General features: G+C 33.9%; 1 protein-coding gene across 3 annotated transcripts; it reads left to right on the top strand.

Annotated features, from left to right (window-relative positions):
* Window positions 1-7,846: 7,846 nt before the first annotated feature.
* LOC105776976 (calcium-transporting ATPase 9, plasma membrane-type) lies at window positions 7,847-25,108 on the top strand. Of its 3 annotated transcripts, XM_012599969.2 has the most exons (35): window positions 7,847-8,015; window positions 8,201-8,275; window positions 8,429-8,697; window positions 9,692-9,808; window positions 9,891-9,930; window positions 10,582-10,697; window positions 10,787-10,918; window positions 11,018-11,107; window positions 11,525-11,594; window positions 11,764-11,834; window positions 11,926-12,009; window positions 12,088-12,165; window positions 12,238-12,309; window positions 13,084-13,167; window positions 13,250-13,332; window positions 13,414-13,522; window positions 13,953-14,008; window positions 14,133-14,175; window positions 14,282-14,365; window positions 15,055-15,192; window positions 15,404-15,469; window positions 15,548-15,646; window positions 17,215-17,325; window positions 17,922-18,089; window positions 18,918-18,977; window positions 19,262-19,426; window positions 19,541-19,657; window positions 20,500-20,598; window positions 20,686-20,823; window positions 22,298-22,398; window positions 23,455-23,500; window positions 23,681-23,818; window positions 24,194-24,301; window positions 24,413-24,504; window positions 24,779-25,108. In XM_012599969.2, the coding sequence occupies exons 3-35, from the start codon at window positions 8,524-8,526 to the stop codon at window positions 24,882-24,884; spliced, it is 3,255 nt and encodes a 1,084-aa protein (XP_012455423.1). In that variant the 5' UTR covers window positions 7,847-8,015; window positions 8,201-8,275; window positions 8,429-8,523; the 3' UTR covers window positions 24,885-25,108. The 3 variants fall into 3 exon arrangements, with proteins under 3 accessions (XP_012455423.1, XP_012455424.1, XP_052477632.1); XM_012599970.2 differs by lacking the exon at window positions 8,201-8,275; XM_052621672.1 differs by lacking the exons at window positions 7,847-8,015; window positions 8,201-8,275; window positions 8,429-8,697; window positions 9,692-9,808; window positions 9,891-9,930 and adding an exon at window positions 10,084-10,151.
* The last annotated feature ends 999 nt before the right edge of the window (window positions 25,109-26,107 follow it).

The raw sequence follows: 26,107 nt of genomic DNA, 5'->3' as shown, positions 1-26,107 counted from the left end.
TTTATTAGTGGCATATAAAATATTGTCACTAGAAGCTACATTTCTGTCACCATTTGTTTTTTATGATGCAAAGTTTGTTATCACGACGTTGGTCACATAAGGTGTGTCACTAAAAGTTAAATGTGAAAATTTATTATTGTTCATCACGTACCATAAGTATTAAATTTGTCGTGAATTTAATGGAATTAGAATGATAGATTAATTGAGAAATTAATTTAGTTAATATAAATTAATTAAATAAAATAAATATTATTTGGGGAAATAGAAAATAATTATTGAGTTAGATAAAAATCTAAAAAACACATATAATTGGACTCAATACATGAAAGGCCTAATTTAAGCCTTCCTGCATGATAAGGATGACAAATCTTAATATTTTACTAGAGGTGTCACTGTCACTTGTATGTCCCGAAGGCCCGCCTAAAAATTGGGAGGGTTTGAATAAAAATATAGGCCCGAAAAATGAGCTTGGACAAAAAAATAATACCAGTTTAGAAAACTGGCCGGACCTCGGGTAAGTCATTTTTGCCTGGCTTGGCCTGACCCAAATATGCAAAAAAAAAAAATAGTAGTCTTTTTTTATTGTTTTATTGTTGTTATTATTATTTTGTTACTATTTTCTTCTTCTTTTTTTCACTATTTTGCTATCATTTCCCTATTATGTTGCTACTATTTTGTTGTTATTGTTTGGATATTGTATAACTCTTGTTTTATTGTTAATTTTGTTATTATTTTAGAGACATATGTTTGTTAAGTTACATCTATATTAGTGTTATTTAAATATATATATTTTCAATTTATTTTCAATTTATTGAGAAACATTTATTTTAATTTTTTATTATTTTTAATATATTATTTTTTTTAAAAAATTAGATGTAAAAAATGATATTAAAAAATTAATATGGGTGGGTCAGGCCCAGGTTTAGCATTTTTATTCGGGCAGGGCTTGGGTAAAATTTTAGGCCTATTTTTGGGCCAGGTTCTGGCCTAGCAAATGAGCCTAAAATTTTAGTTGGGCCCGACCCACGGTCAACTCTGCTTGTATTCTAGGTAGACTAGAATATCGTATCTTGTATTAAAATGTTATTATTTAATTAGACATTATTCGAACATAACTCTTGTACCGATTCCCTACACATAATTCTTAAGTGTCACTATTTTGTTAGAAGATAGTGAAATTTTATTTTACATGATAAATTTATTTTCTGGGAAAACACACATGTGTACTGACTATAGAGAGAATTAGCTTTCCTATAGAAAGTTAAATAAAATTTTCATTTTGTGCACTAATTTGATTTGCTTGAGCCCACACACAAAGCAATTGAGGTTCCAGGATAGCAGAGAAAGTTGATTGATTGAAAGTTGGGGAACGACCTACACCACTTTCACACAAAGCACATGTATAATTTTGATTAAAGTTTATTACTATAAATATCACAAAGGCTTGACTTTAAAAGAATTTTAAACTTTCGTTGTGCCTAAAAACACCGTTTTCTAAACCGATTTTTTGAACAATAGTTATTAAACATAGCTATTGAAATATGTCAATCGAATATTCATACAAATTTCATAATCAAGTGGTTAAGGCCATGAAATAATTTCAATGAAAAATCATATATATATTTAACTTAGGCTCTAATACCACATGTAAATTTTTATGATCAATATATTATGCAAATTAAGTTTTCATCTTGCATAAATAATTATTTTTAGAATATTTAGCATAATATGGTTTTCACTAATATAGAGAAGTACTTATGCAAAATTGAAGTCGGCCATTGAATTTGACGAAAAACACCACAATGAATTGATTTCTCCCACTTGACATTTTCCTTAATTACATAAATCCTCAGCAATGAGAGTTATAATTTTTATTTGTTTTTGTATATAACCCTAATAGGTAGAGAGATGATTAATTTATAATGATCAATTTTAAATTGAGCCACATGATTTTAGACTTGTTTGGATCCACATAATTGAGCTAAAAATCTTACAAGTGCGATAAAAATTGGTTTGAATATTTTATGGTTTTAGGAGACTAAGCTAAAGAACGTGAAAAGCCTTTAATAGTAACTTTAACAATAATATTTGATTAAGCTGAAAAAAAAAACAAAGAATGAGAAAGAGAGGATCGTGGGAGAGAGAGTTGAGTAATATTAAATGTCATGTTTTATTTTTATTAATTTAAGTGATATTAAATGTCATGTTTTATTTTTATTAATTTAATTTTTTATTTATATTAAATATTAAATAGCACGTACATTTATTTTAATTAAATTGTCATGTGTCATCGTTTAATTGGTTTCAACATTTTTTAAAACAAAACTAATAGTTGGACAAAAAGTTTTAACAGAATTAAAGTTTAGTTATCACTTTTGGTTAAAAAAAATAGATACCTAAGTAAGAAAACTTTATAATTTAGTGTTAATTTTTCATTGTTTTTGGTACATTTGCAAGACCATAAGTTAAGAATGGCTTTGAGTTTCAGAGATCATGGCCAAGAGAAGCTAATAATGGCTTTGGATGCACACGTAGCCCATTGCTTAGTATCTTTCTTGAGATGTTAGTTGTTTACTTTGCATTGTTGGATCGAGATCGCTTAGAGGAGGTGCTAAATGTCTTCAAAAGTCGGTTTGAGTTTTCATCATGTATTGGTTCGACCAAGAATAATATTACTCTATTTTTTATCTTTATTGAGCAGTCCAAAGCAAGTGATGTTGTTTGTTTTGAGGAGAACCAATATACAACAAAGAATAAGAATCTTGACTTGAAGCATGTTGGATAATTTGAAACTTTTGACTTGCAAAAGATGAGAGCCATTATGGCCTAGAGCAATGGTTGCACTACTAATACCACCGTTGAATTTGCACTTCCAAGTATCAAGATAGAGGGTCAAAAGTGGAACCTTATGATCCAAAATAAGTGTTCTTTTGAGTATGAGGATGGGGATAGAAGAGGTTTCAGTGTCAAAGAATGCATAATTGTTTGGTAGAAATCATAAATCTTTATAAGTGTTCCTATCGGGTTAGGGTTGATATTTTTGAAGATTAGCTCGTTTCTAGATTTTTAGATAATACAGAGAGTGTTAGCAACAAAGGTGTAAAAGATCTTAGAAAAGTGTGAGTTGATGTCATTTGATTTGAGTCATTGGAAGAATTAACTAGAGGTGGAGAGGGCATTGAGAGAGTTCGATCGAAGTGTGAGAGGAGAGCAAAAGCTTGAGCAAATTGGCATTGAAGAAAAAAGCGCTCAAAAGTTTCTGCTGTACGGAAGTGTGTAAAAGAGTAAAATTATTGTACTAAAAAATCACACTAAGTTCAATTATCAGGAAACAGAGGTGGATCACAAGGATTGCTTAAGTACCAAGTTTTTCCTAGCCAGAATATCCCTCAATTGTAATTTAATAGCATAATAAATCACTACAATCACACTCACAATTCATGCAGAATAATACAATAAAGAACACAAGAATTTAATGAGGTTCAGCAAATTTTGCCTACATCCTCGGGCACTACCAAATATATTTCACTCCAAAATACAAGTGAGAATTTAGAAAGAGTGAGAGAGAAAACAATGCCTTAAGTAGAGAATGGCAAATTTGGGATGATGAAAAAGAGAAATGGTTAGGCCTATTTATAGTTGAGGTTCAGGGACCAAAATTGCAATTATCTTATGCCAAATCTCAATCCCATTTTTGGTGCCTTAAATCCCAGATTTTGATACCCATATCTTTCTGATACCCATATCTTTCTGATACCCATATCTTTGACTTTCTATATATATAGATGATTTCCAATAATCTCCACCTTGAAGATTTGATTCGAATAATCTTATATTCACACAATTCTCTCTACATTTGTCAACAACATTTGATAGTGCCTTCTTCAACTGTTAAACTTGCCTAACTTTCATAAACTGATCAAATCGTTTGTATCACTGCCTCGATTGTTTCAATCCATAAAGCGACTTTGTCAGTTTGCAAACCTAATTTTCTTTTTAACAACCTTGAATCCACCTGGTTGAGTCATATAGATTTCCTCTTTCAAATCACCGTGTAAAAATGCGGTCTTCACATCGAGCTGAACTAGTTCAAGGTCATATTGCACAACCAAGGCTAGCAAAATCCGAATAGACGAATGCTTCACAACTGGAGAAAACACTTCATTGTAGTCTATTCCTTCTTTCTGAGCGTAACACTTTGCTACCAATCTAGCCTTGTATCGAACTTCATTTTTACCAGGAAATCCTTACTTCTTTGCATATACCCATTTGCATCCAAATGCCTTCTTTCCTTTAGGTAGTGTCACCAACTCCCAAGTCCTATTTTTATAAAGAGACTACATTTCTTCATTCATAGCTTGCTTCCACTTTACACCATCAGGGTTACTTCTTGCTTCTGTGTAAGTAGAAGGAATATCATCTGCAACTGGAAGTGCATAGGCCACCATATCATCAAAGCGAGCAGGCATACGAATCTCTCTTATTGGCCTCCTATATGCAATTGAATCATGTTGCTATAAAAGTTCTTGGGTCGAAACTTCTTCATCATTTGTTCCTTCAATATTAGTTGGATTATCAATAACCTTTTCAATCTCCACCTGCTGCAAAGTGCCATTGGTTTTGTTATCCTTTTGTGAATCCTTATTCTTCATCATGGTTGATTCATCAAAAGTCACATCTCTACTGAAAACAATCTTCCTTGTATCAAGACACCAGAGACGGTATCCTTTTACTCCACCAGTTATACCCATGAATAATGCTTTATTTGCTCTTGGGTCTAACTTAGATTCTTTTACATGATAATATACAGTGGAACCAAAAACATGTAAAGAATCATAATCAGTAGCAGGTTTACCAACCCACATCTCCATAGGAGTTTTTCCATTTATTGCAGTTGATGGCAACCGGTTAATTAGATGGCACGCATATGTAACTGCCTCAGCCCAAAATTCCTTACCTAATCCAGTATTGGACAACATACATCGAACTTTCTCCAGTATAGTCCGATTCATACGTTCTGCCACCCCATTCTGTTGTGGAGTATCTCAAACAGTGAAATGTCGCACAATGCCCTCATCTTGACATACTTGTAGAAATGGATCATTCTTGTACTCAGTACCATTGTTTGACCGAAGTCGTTTGACCTTTCGACCAATCTGGGTCTCCACCATCTTTTTCCATTTCAGAAATGCATCAAAAACTTCATTTTTCCTTTTCATTAGATACACTCATACTTTTCTTGAATGATCATCAACAAAAGTAACAAAATAGTGCATATCACCCAAAGAAGCCACTTTAGTAGGTCCCCACACATCACTATAAACGTAGTCCAAAATTCTTTTTGTATTGTGAATTACTGAACCAAATTTTATCCTCGTCTGCTTGCCCAGAACACAATGTTCACAGAATTCCAATTTGCAAGAATTTTCACCTTTCAACAAGCTTTGCTTCGCCAAACTCTGCAAAGCTTTTTCACCAACATGTCCCGATCGCATATGCCATAACCTGGTAGCCTCTGAATCTGCAACTTTCGTAGATGCTATTGATGTTGATCCAATAACTTTACTTCTATTTAAATAGTACAGGTTATTCCTTCTTGTGCCTTTCATCACCGTCAATACCTCAACTACTACCTTTAGTAATCCATCTCTTAAAGTGATTGTGAGCCCTTTAGATTCTAGGACCCCTAATGAGATGAGATTTTTCTTCAAGCTAGGCATGTAGCGAACATCTATCAAGACTTGAATTGAGCCGTCGTGATTCTTCAATTGGATTGTACCTACTCCCATTGTCTTACAAGCGCTGTCATTGCCCATAAAAACAACTCCACCTTCTAGTTCTTTAAGACTAGAAAGCCAGTCCTTATTAGGACACATATGGTAAGTACATCCCGAATCTAGAATCCACTCATCTGTATGACATGCCATTGCCATGCCAACCAAGCTAAAGTCTGACTCATCAGCATGCTCCGCTACACATGCATCAGAAATAGCCTTGCCCTTTTGTAACTTAGGACAATTCTTTTTCCAATGCCCTTTCTCACGACAAAAAGCACACTCATCTTTGGTAGGTCTCCCTTTGGACTTACTCATTCTACCAGATTTGTTGCTGTGCGAATGACCTCTTATTGTTAAGATTTTTGTAGTTGTATTTCTGTGATCTTTTTTATCTTTCTTTCGAGTCTCAAATCTATACAACGCACTACAGACTGCATCAAATGTGATTGTATCCTTCCTATGAAGCAATGTGGTGGTAATATGATCATATTCATCAGGAAGAGAATTCAACAACAGTAATGCCTTGTCTTCATCTTCAAATTTCTCATCTAAATTTAGCAAGTCTGCTAAAATTTTATTGAATGAGTTCACATGGTCATTCATCGACATACCGGGTGCATACGTGAATCGATAAAGTTTTTTTTTCATATAAAGCCTATTTTCAAGACTTTTTTTTAGAAACTTTTCTTCTAGTGTATCCCACAACTTCTTCGCTGATGTCTCCCTCATTGTTCCACATGCTTGTCTATTGATCTTGACCCACTCCTTGTTATCCATCTTGTCAGGTTTTTCTTCAAGGGCTATATCCAGCTCTTGCTGACATAAGACATCCAGGATCTCACATTGCCACATACCAAAATTATTGGTACCATCAAATTTCTCTACTTCAAATTTTGCATTGGGTACAGTAGTCTTTACTGATGACGATACCTTTTTCATTTTTCTCCTCAATCCCAACTATTGTGCGTGAACAGTGCTATGAACGATCTTATTCCCCAAGTACGAATCTAGCTCTGATACCAATTGTTGTACAGAAGCGTGTAAAAGAGTCAAATTATTGTACTAAAAATCACACTAAGTTTAATTCCCAGGAAAGAGAGGTGGATCATAAGGATCGCTTAAGTACCAGGTATTTCCTAGCCAGAATATCCCTCAATCGTAATTTAATAGCACAATAAATCACTATAATCACACTCACAATTCATGCAGAGTAATGCAATAAAGAACACAAGAATTTAACGAGGTTCAACAAATTTTGCCTACGTCCTCGGGCACTACCAAATATATTTCACTCCAAAATACAAGTGAGAATTTACAAAGAGGGAGAGAGAAAACAATGCCTTAAGTAGAGAATGGCAAATTTGGGATGATGAAGAAGATAAATGGTTAGGCCTATTTATAGTTGAGGTTCAGGGATCAAAATTGCAATTATCTTATGCCAAATCTCAATCCCACTTTTGGTGCCTTAAATCCCAGATTTTGATACCCATATCTTTTTGATACCTATATATTTCTGATACCCATATCTTTGACTTTCTATAAATATGGATGATTTCTAATAGTTTCCCTATTATTTCGCAAATTAGGTAGGCATGATCCGCTAGAGACAATCACCTTGAAAGTATATCCTTAGCATGAAGACAATTATTGCAAATCTTTCATAAGAAGACTGATTTTAAACGAAAGTTTGAGGTGCTAAATGTTTTTTCTGTAGCCTGTTAGAAATTGGTGAAAGGGATGATTTTTCATTTAAGGTTTTATAAAATATATAAAAGAACTAAAAAGTTATATAAATATATAAAAAACCCAAAAAAATGTCTAGAATGAATTTAGATAAATGATTGTCGAGATATGTTTGACTATGGAAAATTAGCATTTTAAGTTAATTTTGATGTAAAATTTTTTATACTCTTTTATTAATTTATATATCTTAAATTTTTAAATATAACACTATCAAATTGATTATCAATTCCATATAAACTAACCATGTTAATGTTAAGTGTTGAGGTATTAATATAATTAACAGGACATACCAAATAAGTATTTAACTTGATCGCTGTTAGCAGTGAGTTTGGTTAAGGTTTAGGTCAATTCCCAAAGGAAACTTCTAAGAAAGTTCCTTTTAAAAACAAAGCGTGAGTGGGGCGACGACTCGTATGGGAAATCAACGCAAAGTCCTTGCCGTCGTATCGTTCATCAACCAAGCCATCGGTGGTTGGATTTCCCCCTGCTTTGCTGGTAAACCAAACAATCTAACTGTCTTTGTTTTTGGTTTCTTGTTTTATTTTTCTTTTCATTACTGGAGGTTTTGTTCCTTGCACAAAACAATCCAAATAACAAATAACAAAAAGCAATACACAATAAACGAAGTTCAATTTGGCCGTACAAAATAAAGAATCTGGAATTTTCTGTTATTGTGACAGAATGATATTGGAAGCGAATTCCTCCGCTTTTTGTGGATTCCCCTCTAATCCACATTCATCCCTTGCTTCTCTACGGTTTGCTGCTGTTTGATTTTCCCTTTTCTTACTCTGTTTTGGCTTGCTTGTTTTGAAAATTTAAAACAAGTTTAGAAAGAAAAAAGACAGTATATGAAGTAAAGATTTGGATGTGGTTTTCATAACACTAGGGTTCTTCTTTCTGTATTCCAGGTGGCCCAACTTTGTGTACGGCGATTGTGCCATTGTGTTGGACTGGCGAGCCATCTCCCTTGCGACAGTTTTTCTGCTGAATAGCAATCTCCAATATGAGCGGCACTTCATCCGGAAATGGTCTCCTCCACCTCAATGACGTGGAGGCTGGCCTTTCTAAGGACAATGCTGATCTCGACCATCACCTTGATCCTGATGCTGGCGCCTCCGATCCCTTCGACATTGCTCACACCAAGAATGCTTCCCCCGAGACTCTCAAACGCTGGAGGGTAATCCCTTTTTCTCCGTCTGTATAATTGTCTCTCTCTCATTGTAATTGTAAAAAAAGAAAAAGTTGTTATATAGTATTTAGTGGTAATTAAATAAACTTCCATTTTCACTTGTGTGTTTAAGCTATATTTTTACTTGTTATTCTTTGCAATGGGTTAGGGGAACTTTTTAGTGATGCTTTGAATGATTAAATTGCAAGTTTTTATTTCTTATGTAATGCTTGCTTGGACTAACATCAGGGTGGGTGTTCAGTCTGAAATTTTTGCCCAAGTTGCCATAATGTTATAAATATGTGAGCAGCCAGAATGAACTGAACTGAATCGTGGGTGATGCTGGTTTTAGGTATCATGCTGCATTCTTTGCATCAATCACTGTGTTGAATAGGTGGTTTCCAATTAAGTGTACAGTATGATCAGTCTGAAAATGGCTGCTCTATGTTTAGGTCTTCTTTTCTGGATACTCACTATATCATTAATCCAAAGGAAGCGTAATGCCATGCTACAAACTTAAATATTCAGCAGATGCATTGCTGCAAACAGGAGATAGATTGAGGGCCTTAGATGTGATTTGCTGTTTCTTTCCCTCCAAACTATGTAGTGACCAAGCTAATTTTAGAATCATGATGCTGTTGCAATTTAATTTCATTTTCTACCTTTTTGGTTTTGGCTGTTTTTAAGTATATTTCTAAAGCTAAGTCTTATCTAGGATTATGCTTGTTGAGTCATACGGCTGATATGTCAAGGTCTCATTGTGATTGGGTTGGAGCTTATGGGCCTTTTTAAAAAAAAAGAAACTAATTCATGCCTTTATAACCAAGTTTTGCAAATTTCATATTGCTTTTGATTATTTGCTATCCCATATTCAATTCATGATTTTTTCAATATTTTTTTAATGCATTAATTATCTGTTAGTTTGTGGTCTTTGGGTAAGATGAGGAGAGGGGGACACTTGTTTTTCTTGGAGCTTGGGCTAATTTTTTATTTTCTTTTACAGCAAGCAGCGCTTGTGCTAAATGCTTCTCGTCGATTTCGCTACACTTTGGACTTGAAAAAGGAAGAAGAAAAAGAGCAAAGAAAGAGGATGATAAGAGCTCATGCACAAGTCATCAGAGTAATTTTAAATATTTTAGTCAACATTTTAATTGGATCTTTTTTTCCAGTAAAGTTGAACTGATTTCTGCTTGTTTCTGCAGGCAGCATTGCTTTTCAAATTGGCTGGGGAAAATCAAATTGGTATGCTGCTTTACCAAAATATTACCTATAGTTTTTCTCCACAATTTTATTTTTGTTGACTTTCTTTGCTCTTGCTTTCTCTCCAATGTCCAATTTTAGTAAATAGTAGCAATATAATGGTTCTTTGCAATTTAGCTTGCACAATGGGGAAGTGCTTGGAGAAACATGAACACAAAATAGTGCACAGGAATCCTTTCAAATAAGAATTCATTGCTCAAGTGGTGAGAAATAAATTATGTCTTCTAGTTACAACCATTTACTGTTGAGTAGGAATGTAACATATAAGCCAAGGTAATTGAGAGCTACTTGGGCTTGGCCTGATGTTAAACCAAGCTTAATTGATGTAACTATGAGTCAAACTCGAGCTCATGGGGATGATGAATTGGTTGAGCAAAGTTTAAGTATTTTGATGTTTTTACTTGAGCAGTTTGCAATCTTAATAGGACATTTTATACTTTTAAGATAATATAAACATATATGCTAATACAAATACTCTCCATTTTCATTGCACCTGTCTCTTCTTTTCTTGATGCCTCAAAACCACACTATTTTTTCATTTTGTACCTAATGCTCTTACAGTTTCTTTGCTACCTAGTTTTTTATTTTTATTTTTTACTTTGTCTTCATGTTAACATATCTGTGCAATTTCAGTATCAGGTGCACCAGTTGCATCGCCAAGTGCCGGTGATGATTATAAAATTGGATTAGAACAACTTGCATCCATGACCCGTGATCATAAGTTATCTGCACTTGAACAATATGGTGGAGTAAGTTATCTATATATGTAATTTTCCTTATTTACTTGGTGCTTTTTTTATTGTTAATGTCTGTTATTCTTGGTGAATTCCTTCATCAGGTTAAAGGGTTGTCAGGTCTGTTGAGAACAAATTTAGAGAAAGGAATTGACGAGGATGAGGCTGATTTATTGAACCGGAGGAATGCGTTTGGATCAAATACATATCCACGGAAAAAGGGGCGGAGTTTCTGGGTATATTATTTTCTTTGAAGTCCTTATTTTTTTCTTTCAATTCTTGCAATTATGGTTGAAATTTTACTGATACTGATTGATACCTATGCTGTTTTGTAGATGTTCCTCTGGGAGGCATGGCAAGATTTGACCCTTATTATATTGATTATAGCAGCTGCTGTGTCACTGGGGTTGGGAATAAAGACTGAGGTAAAACATTTCTTTGCTTTGAATTTACTAATGGTATGTTTGGATTGAGGAGATGGAAGCGAAAGGAAAAGAGGGGATATTGGGGAAGTTTTCCCTTCATTGGGATTGCAGTTGCACAAAAGGAAGCAAAGTGAGGGGAGCTCTGTAACCCTCCATTTTCTTTTGTTTCCCTTCCTTTACCCCCAAATTTAGGGGAACTGAAAAATATAATTTTCATTTCCTTAAAAACTCCCATTTTTTTGGTTCCCTAAATTTGGGGAAAAAGGAAGGGAAGGGAAATGATTAATATTTAAAGGCTTGATATGACTATTATGTTGCTATTGGCTGTTCCATTTTATTACTTTGCATTGATTTTACTTTTTCTTTGTTCTTTTCTTTATCCTTACTGGTAATTGTTTTAATTGATATCATTTATAGGGTTTGAAAGAAGGATGGTATGATGGGGGTAGCATTTTCTTTGCTGTTTTTCTTGTTATACTTGTTACAGGTATCAAATTTGATAATTCTCTGTAAATAGAATGCAATTTGTATCAAAGCAGCTTCCTGTAATTAAAGTTTGGCTTAGTTGTATAATGTTAATGTTTTTACAAGCAGTGTAATTGTTATACTGCAGGATGATCTGTAGCTAACCTTTTTTTAAAACAATTGTTTACCAGCCACTAGTGATTATCGTCAGTCACTTCAATTTCAAAATCTAAATGAGGAAAAGAGAAATATCCAGCTAGAGGTATGTGTTACTTCTTGCTGTATGGCAACGTCCATTTTTAGCATTTCTATAGTTACCTTAAAATTTGGTTATTTTTTTAATGTCCTTTCAGGTCGTGAGAGGTGGTAGAACTGTAAAGGTTTCAATATATGATCTTGTTGTTGGTGATCTTGTCCCGCTAAAGATTGGTGATCAGGTGTGTTTCTCAGTTTTTCTCCAGGGCATTGATATTCATGTGCACTTGGACTAAATAATAGTTTGATGCTTTTGTTAGGTTCCTGCTGATGGAGTCTTAATCGCTGGCCATTCTCTAGCAATTGATGAATCTAGCATGACTGGAGAAAGCAAGATTGTAAGTTGCTTGTTTGGTAATGCATTTATCTAATGTTAGGCTTCATTGTTTTAAGCACAAGGTTTCTTGTAGGTTCACAAGAATCAAAATGACCCATTTTTGATGTCTGGCTGCAAAGTTGCTGATGGTTTTGGTACCATGCTGGTAATTAATATCTTGCATTTTTTCTTTACTTGGTGGTCATTGTTAACCACTTTGATTATTGCTGGTAACTTATTAGTTCTATAGGGTGATGTTTGCCAAGTCCTCTAAGCTTCTGTCTTTCTTTTTACGGAGACTGTAGAGAGATAGTAGGAAATGGTTTGTGCTTTTGTTTTGGCATTGTACTTACGTTTCAAATTGTTGATTGATCTGTCTATTAAATGGGGGTGCATTTTATTGAGAAGCTGTGTAAGCTGGTTTTGGTGTGAGATAATCTTTCTTTTCTTATCTCTTATCTCAAATTATCCTTTGTGTTTCATTTATAACCTGATATGATTCTTGTATAGAGGTAGTAGTTTGAGAAAGATTGTTAGTGTTGATCACTTTATGAATGGCAACTAGATTTTGATTTGTTAAGTATGTGTTGGTAAAATGTTCTTTTCTTGTTGGATTTGAAAAAAATTTCTGTTTGATCTGCCAAAAATTGTAAGGTTTATAGGATGAGTTGCATAATGTTTGTTTTAAGCTAAGAAGAACAGAAAAAAATTGATGAACTTAATTTGGTGTGCTCGACATGTGGCACTTGATTATCTGTGTCTTAACACTGCGTTTATGTCTTTAGTAGGGAGTTTGTCTTTTAGAAGAGGTCGTCTTTTGTAGATTCTGATCTTTCTTCACTATGCATTTGATCTTTCTTTAACATCTTGGATAGCTTAGCCTGGTTTGCTGTTTCACTTTCAAACCATTGAAATGTCATCTTTCCTAAATTGTTTGTAGGTGACTGGTGTTGGAATCAATACCGAGTGGGGACTGTTAATGGCAAGTATTTCTGAGGATACTGGTGAAGAGACCCCCTTGCAGGTTTGAGTAGAGTGTATCTTAATAATACCTAGTTCCAATTATTATGATGCATCTTAAGCTTATTATTTATAACACATTGTAGGTGCGGCTGAATGGAGTTGCAACTTTTATAGGCATAGTTGGGCTTTCTGTAGCTGTTTCTGTGCTTGCTATTCTTTTGGCAAGGTATGCTAAGAATCAATAACTTATTACTCATGCTAGATGAATTGCATGCCATCTAACGTCTTACTTTTGATTGGTTTCTAGATACTTCACTGGAAATACTGAAGATCCAAATGGAGCTACACAATTTATTAAAGGACGCACTAAATTTGATGATGCATTTAATGATGTTGTTAAAATTTTTACAATTGCAGTAAGTACACCATAGTTCATTAGGTCTTGTTTGGTATAGAGGGGAATGAGATTGTAATTATTAAGGATTATAATAGTCTGACAATAGAAGGGAATGGCTTATGACATAGGTTTATTAAAATAAAAATACATGTATGCTATTACGTGGTGGGAGTAACCGTGTCTGGTTTCACAAGTAACAAGTTGTTGAAATTACCAAAAGGAACAAATAAACAGTAGTAAGTGGACCAAAGTAAGCATGTAACTGTTTTGCCTTCCTATAAATGATTTGGGTCTCAATTTTTATTTGATTTTTCCCATAAATTTCATGTTCCTCCTGCACTATATTTAGCACTTGAACAGAATAATTAATCCCATGAAGCAAAGGTGATGCTAATATTTTAATGTTTATTTACTAGCAAGTCCAAGATTTTCTGACTTGACTTGTTCAGGTTACAATTGTTGTCGTTGCTGTGCCTGAAGGCCTTCCTTTGGCTGTTACCTTGACGTAAGTTTAATTCGTAGCTTTTGGTACCTATGCATTAACAATTGAACTCATGCTGTCGAGTATATTTTGTGCTTCTTTTCCTACTCTTTTATTCATGGTTCTGTTCTTACATGAACTTTCACAGTCTTGCATACTCGATGCGGAAGATGATGGCAGATAAAGCTTTGGCAAGTTCATTAATTCTACTTTTAAATGTTTTACGTCCACGATTGCTTCTATGATCAACGTGTTTTTCTTTAATGGAATGTTTATCTAACAGATACAGATACACAGGTACGCCGGCTTTCAGCTTGTGAAACCATGGGCTCCGCAACAACAATTTGCAGTGATAAGACTGGAACATTGACTTTGAATGAGGTTAGTTCTATATGGTTTTTGTTACACCACTATGATTTTGTGCTTTCTGTTTTCACACTTGATAAATGTGGAAATGTCCAATATATGTTGGGCCCACTTCAATTGGAAAGAGGCTTACAGGAGGCAAGTAGTGATAAAAAAGTGTAAAAAAGTTATTGCTTTCTTTCTATTAAATCAGATAGGGTTAGGGCTTATATAACCTTTTAGTTTCCTTATATCTTCTTGGTTCCAATTGTAGTGAAAATATATTGCAACTTTTGTCCAGCCCACCTTATTTATGCCACACTCTCTGAAAGGTTCTCGCTCAGATCTAGTCCATTCGTTGCATGCTATTAAGTGTTAACTTTTTTCAATGAAAACAAGCACTGCATGTGAAAAGTCTCTACAGTAGTGATGATGATATATACGCACTCTTGATTGCAGTATCTTCATATCTTTCTCACCTTGAATTTGTACCTGGCCTTAATCATTGACAAATTCTTCTTGTGTCTTTTTTTCTTCTTCTTCTAATAATGCCATATTTTCATCCTTGCTGCATGGCTTTGCCTCATCAGGGTTGCTCTTATTCGGTCAATTCTTTTACATGGCTTTTAAATATGTTTGGTTTTTGAAATTTATTTAGCTGTTTCAATTTTTTAATCCAGTTGTTTGATAGCTTTAGATTTCAGTCTGATTAACTAGTATCACAGATGACTGTTGTTGAAGCTTTTGTTGGGAAAAAGAAGATAAATCCACCTGCTGAGTCTTCTCAGTTGCACCTATCAGTTGTGTCTCTGTTGAGTGAAGGAGTTGCACAGAGTACCACGGGGAATGTTTTTGTGTCTAAGGTAAGATTGTCTCTGTTCATCTAATTCATTATGCTAAGGTCAAGAGATAAATATTTATTATGCTTAAGAAAATATTAGTTTTTGGCTAGGCTTAAATATTTTCAGTAGGCAATGACCTTTGCTTCTGACTTATCAATTGGTTCTTGTGATTATAGTTGATATTGTTCATAAGTCACACTAGAAATCTCATTGAATAACATTCATTTTCCAGGATGGTGATGATGTTGAGATTTCTGGATCTCCCACAGAAAAAGCTATCCTTTCTTGGGCAATAGAGGTACCCCATAACTTGGTCTGTCATCTACTTTTGATTTAATTTGCTTTTACATACTAATCATTGAAAATTATATTGCAGTTGGGGATGAAATTTGATGCTATCAGATCAGAATCCACTATTCTTCATGTTTTCCCTTTCAATTCAGAGAAAAAGCGAGGTGGTGTTGCATTACGACGGGTAGTGGCTTCAGTCTGACTTCTTAATGCTTTCTGAATTTGTTGATGCTCCTATGTTAGATGATTTAAAATGCTATTATTAGAAGTAACAAAAAAAATTACTTTCTTTGTTTATGGCTAAAACACTAATGGCCTTCTGATGATTTCTCTCCTAGGAACATTGACATTTTTGTGCATGTTTATTTTGCATTAAATTCATATTTGAGCAGTTTGACAGAAGCATCTTGGTTGTTTCCTCAATTTGCTTACTTTTCGATAGACAGGTTTCTTAGGCTGGATTTAGAATAAGACATTTTCTACAACACCAGTTTCTGTTTCAAACATATCAAAGTGTGATTGGATTTTAAGGGTGAATTAAAATAAACACTGTTAACGGCATTGAATGAACATTCAATCAAATATTGTGAAATGGCAACATTTTGATTCCATTTATAATTGATATTGTTAGTTGATTATAGGACCGGAATAAGGACATGAATGGTAGAAACATCTGTTGTCCAGGCCTTCTTGACTGGGTAATGCAGGCTTGTCTTTTGTTTTGTTAAGCTGGTGGATCAGGAAATAAGTTGGCTAAATATAGTCTGCTTAATAATTTGGTATTGTGGGATTCGTAGTACTTAAGGTGAAAAGTAAATTGTTAAAAAATGTAGAGAGAAAAACTAGGAGAGAAGGAGAAGAGAGGAGAGTGAAAGGGGCAGCTTAAGCTTGAGAGGCAGCATGGATGGAGGTCTTATGGGGGTATACTAATCTGGCACCTCCATGCTGAACTCTGCCAAGCAGAAGTGAATCAATTTGCCCCTGCTGTGCCAATTGAGGCAAGAGCCAGATCTTGGCCCACTCAGCTGTGGGAATGAAGGAATAAAGGAGGGGGAAAAACAGAAAATTAGGTCCATTTTAGCCGGACAAAAAAGTGGTTCTGTTGGGTGAAATTATGTTTGGGTGGGTAATAGAATTTTTGCCTTTTCAATTTTTGGTGAAAGAAGAATTTTAAAAGAGGGGGAAGAAAGAAAAAGAACGAAGCCAATGTGAAAAATGAACAAAAACATGAAAATTATTATTATGGTCTGTTTCTGGTTTCTCTTTTTCTCTTCTTTTTTTTTCTTTGCTTGACTTTTAATTGTTTTCTTATCATTTGTTTATAATTAAGAAAAAAGTAGTTTTAAGTTTTTTTTATTGATCTATTGTTTTAAAAATTAAAAAAAAAATGTTTTTGCAATGCCACAGCAAAATGTGGTGGATTTGCTAGTATTTTATCATTGTTCAGCCTATGAGATATGAATCTTTCATATGTGATTTGTGATTTTTGGGCCTAGGAAAACTGAGATTTCTTAGCTGTCAAGTATTTGACTTGCCCATGCACTTTGATGCTTACTTGATCAAGTCTTTTTCTTGATGGGAATATAGCTGAAGTGCTCAGGTCCAAGCTCATTTTAGTAGAATTTAGTTAAGGTGATTGAGAACATTAAAAAAAAACGAAGCTTCTTTGCCTAATATTTTGAACATACCATTGATATTAGTAATTTAAACAATCTCCTTTAATATATATTCTTACCTATTTTCTTATGGCAGTCTGATGCAGAAGTTCATATACATTGGAAGGGAGCAGCTGAGATAGTTTTGGCTGCATGTTCTGGATATCTTGATTCAAATGGTTGCCTGCAATCCATGAATGAGGACAAGGTTAGTGATTATGCATTTTTACACACGCAAGCACATGCATGCACTATTGAAATATCTCCTGGGTTAAAAATAAGGGAATTTCCTCTCATTTGCAATACACAGACACAATTTGAGCTCCATAATTTAACTTTAGCTTTGAGCTCTTTTTACCGTTTGTATATGTTCATAATTTTTTTATTACATACTTATATTAGTATTATATATTTGCATACAACAATTTTAAGGTGGTTTATTTTTTTTTTCTGATTCCTAAATTTGTTTTATCTATTTCATTGTTACTGCTTAAAACCGGATTTGTCAAGGGTGCATGACACACTCTAGCTGCTAGAAACTTTATATTGTCTGCAGTGCAAAAGTAGTGCTTGCTTGAGTGAAGTAAGATGCAATATGTATGTGTCTGTGTGTATGTTTATAAAATAAGTTCTACGATATCTGGTTATGATAATAGAATCTGAAAGTTTCGTTTTATTTTGTTGGTCAATATGGAAGATTTTCTTGTGGGCCAATATGCATCAGTTCCCTCTAACCATAAGTCATGGCTAATGATTTGACATCAGTATATGGTTCAACTTTTATGTTTAACCATCTTTCTGCAGGAATTTTTTGAGGCTGCTATTGATGAAATGGCTGCAAATTGCCTGCGCTGTATTGCCCTTGCATACAGATTGTGTGAACAGGAAAAAGTTCCTAGTAATGAAGAGAGCTTTGATGATTGGGTCTTACCTGAAGATAACCTTGTTTTGCTTGCTATTGTTGGTATAAAGGTAAACTGTTTTTAGTATGGATTCCCCACTTTTACCTAATGGTACTTCCCCATAATGGTTGTTCATCTATTAGTAGCTCGACTATCATTGTAGCTTTGACTTTATGTTTGATCTACAAATGAGTTTATGATAAGCTGCGCTGAATGACGATATGGAACTTTGTTTCTGAAAGAAAGCAATTGCTCTTTTCTCTTTTAAGTGCAACATTTTTATGATATATATCACTAAACAAAGTGTTACTTGCATGCACATCCAAGCAAGTAGATCTATCTTTAGAAACAAAATTACTCATTGAAGTTTACTGAGGTAGATTAATTCTGCCACAAAAGGAGAGCTTTTGCAATGGTCAATGTAACCTGTATACCATAGCTTTTCTCCTTTTTTCCCCACTTTAAGCATTATAGTGCCATTCTTTTTGTGCATGTTGGAACTTAGGAGTGCCTTTAATGATTATCTTATTATGTGTACTTTCTGCCATACAATGATAAATATGCTAAAAATAAATGGAGGAATGGCTATTATTAGATTACAACCATCTAAAAGTGGATTTCCTTGTACACATTAAACAAAAAGGTTCTTTATACAGCTGAACTATGCTCTTTCGTTTCCTTATAATTATTAGTTTGGATTCATTTTTCAAATTTGATGTTACTTTTGGTGTTGAGTGTTCGTGTTTCCATGTATACAAAGGCAGTTTGGAAGTGTTTAGGGAGTTGCCGTTTTGTTCAATTATGTGAATTAATCATGATTATCCTGCTTTATTGAGCTAGACTCATGTGCAAAGTGGAACTGCTTCCTCTTTTAGCTTAATATGATTTTCACCTGCAGGATCCTTGTCGCCAAGGTGTTAAAGATGCTGTGAAAATTTGTACGGATGCTGGTGTTAAGGTAATTTTGATGGCTTTGTAAGATTAGCTTCTGAAGTTATTATATCCTTGGTGCCTAGACTGCTAGTTTTGTAGACAGTTGGATGGTCAAGTTTTCATTTTTTTTAGAAAAAGAAATTAAAGATTTTTAATTACTATAATTTAGAATGAATACTTGGAATTTTTATCAATGATAATGCCTTATATGAGCTACACACACTTTGATACATATAACAATTAAATTACATGAAAATCATGAAAATCATGAAAATCATGAAATGGAACCCTAACTTTTTGAATCTTTAGGTACGCATGGTCACTGGAGATAATATCCAGACAGCACAAGCAATAGCTTTGGAGTGTGGGATACTTAGTTCTGCACAAGATGTTACTGAGCCCACTATCATTGAAGGAAGGGTGTTTCGTGCCTTAACTGAAAAAGAAAGAGAACAAGTGGCCAGGAAAATAATGGTATCAATCGACTATGTTTCTATATTGGCTTTAGATCCTGTTATCTTTCTCCAAGTGTAGAGCATATTTGTTGATTCAAGCATTAAAGAGTGGTTAATTGGGAGTATCGTGCAGGTAATGGGGAGATCTTCTCCAAATGACAAGCTTTTGCTTGTTCAAGCCTTACGCAAGGGAGGGGATGTTGTGGCTGTGACTGGAGATGGTACCAATGATGCTCCTGCACTTCATGAGGTTTGTTTTTGTGGTTAACTGACAGATTTATTTATTTATCTTTTAATGATGATGCATTAGGATGCATATTATATTTGGTAAGCATTGGTGTTTGATAAACTAGTGAAAGTTGAAATTTTGAATGGTTTTAATTTTTCAATATGTTCAATAATTATTTGTAGGAACTACTTGATGGAAGATTTTCAAACAATAATTGCTGAAATACTTAGTAGCTTTTGCTACTTAACGTATTAAGTCAATTTAAGACATTTTTTGAAATGCAATAATCTTATATTCTTTCCTTTTAACTTTTATGAATTGAAAATAATTATAAAACCATATTTCTAATTTATAAAAGATAAATAAAATATCCAATAAGCATGTAATTTTCAATTGCATACTAAATTACCTTTATAAGGTAAATTCTGTACGTAAATTTTCTAACTAAAATTCATCACTTAATTTATCATTATTGAATTTGTTTAGTTATCAAACAGTACCTTAGTATCTCTGTGTACGCTTAAAATACTTGCATATTCACTATGGTTCTGATTAATAATTATGCCCTTTCCAGACTAACTTGGGCATTAACCAATGTTATAATGTAAAAATTGAGAGATTGTCAATGAGTCATATAATTGGAAAATAGTTCTTTTGCTTACTACCAGCTATGTGAAGTTGTGAACCATCATGGACCAATTACCTTTCATTCAAGCAGCTTTGTTCCTAAATCTAATGAACTCATACTCTGCCTCTAGTACTGATTGGTGATTACACCATGTCTTCCATACTTAATTTGCTGATCTCCACATTTTTACATTTTATATTCTGTTGATTGCTTTTTTACTTTTTCTGTATTTTAGGCAGATATAGGTCTGTCTATGGGCATTCAAGGGACTGAAGTCGCAAAAGAAAGTTCAGATATCGTTATATTGGATGATAATTTTGCTTCAGTTGTGAAGGTTAGCATGCATGTTTCATTCTTTCACATGGATATTATTGTTTCAAATTTCCAGCAATTGTAACTCAGCTTTGTATTGCTAATGTAGGTTGTTCGCTGGGGTCGTTCTGTGTATGCCAATATTCAGAAGTTTATACAATTCCAGCTTACTGTGAATGTTGCAGCCCTTGTAATTAATGTTGTGGCAGCAATATCCACTGGTGATGTTCCTTTAAATTCGGTGCAGGTACTGCCCTTTCTTGTAATCAATGAAATTTGGTGTTTTAGTTAACTGTTCAAAGGAGTGTTGAAAGTTATGCTTCACATTAGGACCATAGTATCATCATAGACGGTATGAATGATCTAGGGATTTCATTTGTTGTGCGCATCAATGATAGTTTAAGTTTTGTACATCAATGTTATCTGAACTGGATCGGACTTGGGTGGGACCAGCGAAATGGACTGGTTGAGGCAAGAACCAATACAGACCGGTTCAACCGGGCTAAAAAACTGGTTGAATTGGTTTTTAATATTTTTACTAATTTTTGATGATTTATTTAATCTAACCATCCAAACTGGTTGGACCAGCGAACCGATGGCCTGACTGGTTCAACCACTGTTCCAGTTCTGAAAAGCTTGTTGTAGATGGGTTGGTTTCATGGTTACCCGGAATCTGATATGTCTCAGAAGCTTTATGGGACAGGGTATGCTGTTTAGCAAATGTTGTGTTAAAAGGGGTATAGCTTTGGTTGATAGCTATTTCATGTTTTAGTTTGAAATAAAATAGCTGTGGCCTATATTTTATAATTATTAGTGGTCATAAGCAATTTTTAGCAAATAAATTATTTTAATTGAATGAAGGTGATGAGGGGGGTTGAAGTGGTTTTTTCAAATTAAAAATGTAATGAGCTTTTATTTTTCTCCAAGATTATAAATGGACTTTTCTAGTGTTAATTCATTAGGGCTTTCTTACCATCTAACCCTCTCCCAAAAAAGAAAAATTGAACATTCTTATTTACTACTAAATAAAATCATAATTACTTGGTTGGCCCTCTCAAAATAAATTTTTATTTCTATCTATAACTTAAATTTATGCATTATAAATTAAAAAATATGTTGTTATTTGTCTTTTCATTTGACCTACCAATCATTATTCATAAACTCTAGATTAATGATTTGTTATAAATATAAGTCACAATCATGTAAGGTTAAACTTTTTCCAAAAACTAGTGTTCTCTACAAAACTTTGACCAAATCATATTTTCTTAATGCTTTCTGTTCATTTTCTAATTCATAGCCTACACTATAGCAGTTAGTATTATTATCTGCCGCTCTCCCCCCACAAAGAAAAAAAAAGTGATCAGCCACTGTTTTTATGTTTAAAAATGGGTGTTATGGTTAAAAGCTTGTATGACATTTGTATATTTGGGTTCTGACAAGGGGAAAGTTTTATTTAATTTCCTGGAATATAGTTTTGGGTGCTAGGCCATGAATTAAATAGCTGTTCGCTGATCATTTTGTCATTCTGTATGTGGTGATTGAACTTAAAAACTAGTGAGCGTGCTTGTTGAATAAAGTTCAAAAATCATGTTTCTGTTAGGGTAGAGATAGGAGAAAAACGAGTAGGATAAGTTACTCTATGGTCAACCTAAGAAGATATGTTCGTTAAAACATCTCTTTATGAAGACAAAAATTTGAATGATTGAATTCTTTTGCTACAGTTACTATGGGTTAACCTGATCATGGATACACTTGGAGCACTTGCATTGGCCACTGAACCTCCAACAGACAACCTTATGCATAGGTCGCCAGTTGGCCGAAGGTTTGAATCCTTTCTCATGTGAATGTTTCATGTAATTTGAATCATAGCACTCTAGTTCTATAATTACTATCACTTGTGCAAGCATAGATGTGGCAATTGTCTTTAAGATTATTTATTGATCAAAATTAACTTATTTCTGTTTACTAATATGTAAAATGCTACATTTATATATGGCTCTTTTAATCTTTTTCTGAGAAAATTTACAAGGCTTTCAGTTTTTGTAAAATTTCAGAAACATTTAATGTTTGGTTTATCTTTGAACATTTTTATCTGGCATTAAGGCTGATATCTTTTTACAAATATTTTAATCTGAGAAAATATACAAGGTTTTTGCTTTTTGTGGAATTTCAGAAACATTTTACATTTGGTTTGTCTTCAGAACATTACTGAATGGCACAAAGGCAGACAATTCTACAACAATCCCTTTTTACTGCTTCTCAATTCTTAGATTATCTGTGTGAAAGAAATATAGTGTCCACCTCATCTGGATTGTTTTTACATCTTCATATAATTTTTATTGTCAAATATTCAAGTATTTTTGTTTTAATCTAAGGTCACCAACACAATGAATATTTCTGGCTAGCACATAGTGATATGCTGCTGATTTCATTCACCATAGCTTATGGTCCTAAAATGTCAAATGGTCGTGTTTCTTTTCATTTGAATATTTTCGGTGATTTCAGTTAGGGAAGGAAGCTTCCAGCAAAAAAAAAAAAAACCTGTCTTCTCAGTCGGCAGTATTTTTTTTTCTAAAATTGATTTCTGTAGGAAATGAAATGCATGTTTGCATGCAGAAACATTGATGTAGACTCAAGCAGGCAAACAGTAAGGGGATTCAGTGGGGAGAAAGAGAAGGGTTTCACCTTACTTTTCAATGTCACTGTATTCTGTTTTCAACTTGTCTACTCTTTCAAGCTAGGCTTTTTTTTTTTTTTGGGTTCAAATTCAAGCTAGTATATACATTAGTTATAGATTATTAGAAATGACTGAATGTACCTTGTCTAGTTGATCTTTTAATTGTCTTGTGTTGTTGATGTAAATATTTTACTTTTCCAGAGAACCTCTAATTACAAACATCATGTGGAGGAACTTACTAATACAGGTACCCGTTCTTTTTTGGTCCTTGCCATATGACTAATTATTTTCACCTGTTAACTTTTTACTTGTCTTAGCTTGTGCTGCCTTGCAATTTATTTGATTGAGTGTTGCTAACTCAGACCAGGGTCTGGAATATAGCTCTATGTTCCATGTTCTCTTATGATGTTTTCACATGTCATTTCAGGCTTTATATCAAGTCACTGTCCTCCTTGTGCTCAACTTCAGAGGCATGACCATTCTTCAGTTGGAGGATGATGGTAACAGGGAACATGCCTATAAAGTGAAGAATTCTTTGATATTCAATGCATTTGTCATGTGTCAAGTAAGTACTTGTTGACAAGTTGAGATTTTGGGTCTATTTTTGGATTTGTTGCTATTAGTTCACCGTCAATTACACATTTGGGTGCATAAGCTATAGTTAAATTCTTGACTTGGTACCTAAGTTGAAATATTCTCAAGTAGACGCTACAATTTTGTCATCATTTCCATCAATTTGCAAACGTGACTAAGACTTTTAGTAAAAAATGGATGACATGTCCAGAAACAGTCTATAACCTACATGCCATGTCTAAAGGGCACTTGTTGCAATTGGATGATTTGGACTTGTGAACAGAGTATACATGACTGCTGAAGCATACCTATCTAAATAATTTTTACATGGTGTAAAGCTTAAGGTTGATAACTGTTCAAATTGCAGATCTTCAATGAGTTTAATGCTAGAAAGCCTGAAGAAATCAATTGCTTCAAAGGAGTGACTAAAAACTACCTCTTTATGGGAATAATTGGATTCACTTTCATACTTCAGGTGATTAATAATCTCATCCTTTTTTAACTCAATCCATGGACTGTTCTGCTTTGTTTGTGGTCCTCATTTTTAATTGGTCTACTCATGTTACTTTTTCCAACTCTTTTGTAGATAATCATCATCGAGTTCCTTGGAAAGTTTACCTCAACAGTGAGACTTGATTGGCAACTGTGGCTTGTATCCCTTGGCATTGGCATTATCAGGTAGTTTCTCCCTTCATTGATTGTTCGAATATTGGTATTAACTGTTACTATTTAGTGCTAATGCTAATTGATGTGGTCAAACACAACTGAAAAGTTATTTTTCCCCCCTCGTTGCAAGAGCAGTTAGTAGTAAATCTCTAAGCCTAGGTTTCCAACTGTCAAATATTTAATTAGTTTTGCCTTGGAAAATGCTTCATTAACTTCTTTACCAAAACCGAGAGAGTCATATATATAATGTTTGTAACCTTCTTTGACTGGCAATTATCTTTTGAAGCTGGCCTCTTGCAATTGTGGGAAAGCTGATTCCGGTTCCCAAGACACCGGTTGCCTCGTACTTCATAAAGCCATTTCAACAATGCAAAAGATCCAGGGATGCATGAATTTGTTATTTCTGTTGTTCCTTGCTATTTAAGTAAAATTGACAATCTGAGAATTGCTAAAGCTTGTGTATAGAAAGGGTTGTCTAACCGCAAAGCGGTTGACTGCATCCTCACTTAAAAAGGCAAAACAGAACAGAAGAAAATATGCTTGCCTGAGTGTAATCAAGGTTTGTATTTTGTACAAGGTTTAAGTGAAGGGTAAATTACAGATATGGTTTAAATTATGTTTTGATCATCGAACTTTAAAAAGTTATGATATGATCTCTAATATTATTTATTTGCTGTATTTTGGTCATCGAGTCATTAATGGTATAATGACAAGCTGAAATAACATGTTATATCATGTTATATGAAAATTTTAAGTTAAATTGCACAAGTAGTCCCTACATATATATATATATATATATATATATATATTTTCTTTTGAGTAACTTCTTCATTTTCTTTTATTTTCTTCTAATTTTCCCCTTTTCTCTGTTTTCTTTAATGACCCTAGCCATTACTTATAAAATAAATGGATAAGCAGAAAACGAATAGCTTATGGCATAGGGAACCTGCAACCACACACAAGCAACATTTGTGTCATAAATGGATAAATATTCTAAAGACAAATATAGTAAGCTCTGAAATGAAGGTTAAAGGTTAAAGCTAAAGCACCATGTATACCTTTTACTGGTAAGGTACACAAAGAACAAAAATAAGATATCTAGGTTAGACTGGAAACTCAAGTAGAATTTAAAGATGGCTAACCCTTAATAGGGAACAATATGGTTATATAAACTCATCAAGTAAAATATTTATCATCCCGAGCAAATTTAGAAATAAATGGTTCAACTTGACAATAAAGGAGAACTTGCCCTATATTCATAGAAATATTCAACTCTCCATCATAAAACAATATCCCAAGCCATCGAAACCAGGATTGGCTTGTAATTTCCTTTCTTGCTTTAATAAAATGGATGAATTAGCTCCCCCGTAGTTCCACTTAGGCAATTCAAAGTTTCAAACGACTTGCCTTTAATACGGCTAACACTCTGAAACCTTCTTCAAGCCTTTTGCCACCATTGGATCATGCAACTGAAAACACTCTTGTACCTCCCTACCAATGATTGCAGAAGTCTGACTTGCACTCACCAAATCAATGAAATATGAAGAATCACCAGTAACAGAGAAAGTAAACTGGAGTAGAGCAAAACAGACTGATATTCCAAAGTCTGATACGT

This window comes from Gossypium raimondii, chromosome 10, assembly GCF_025698545.1.
Source record: "Gossypium raimondii isolate GPD5lz chromosome 10, ASM2569854v1, whole genome shotgun sequence".
In the NCBI taxonomy this organism is placed as follows: domain Eukaryota; kingdom Viridiplantae; phylum Streptophyta; class Magnoliopsida; order Malvales; family Malvaceae; genus Gossypium; species Gossypium raimondii.
Note: the sequence above shows the minus strand (reverse complement) of the source record. Positions and strands in the feature narration are given on the sequence as shown.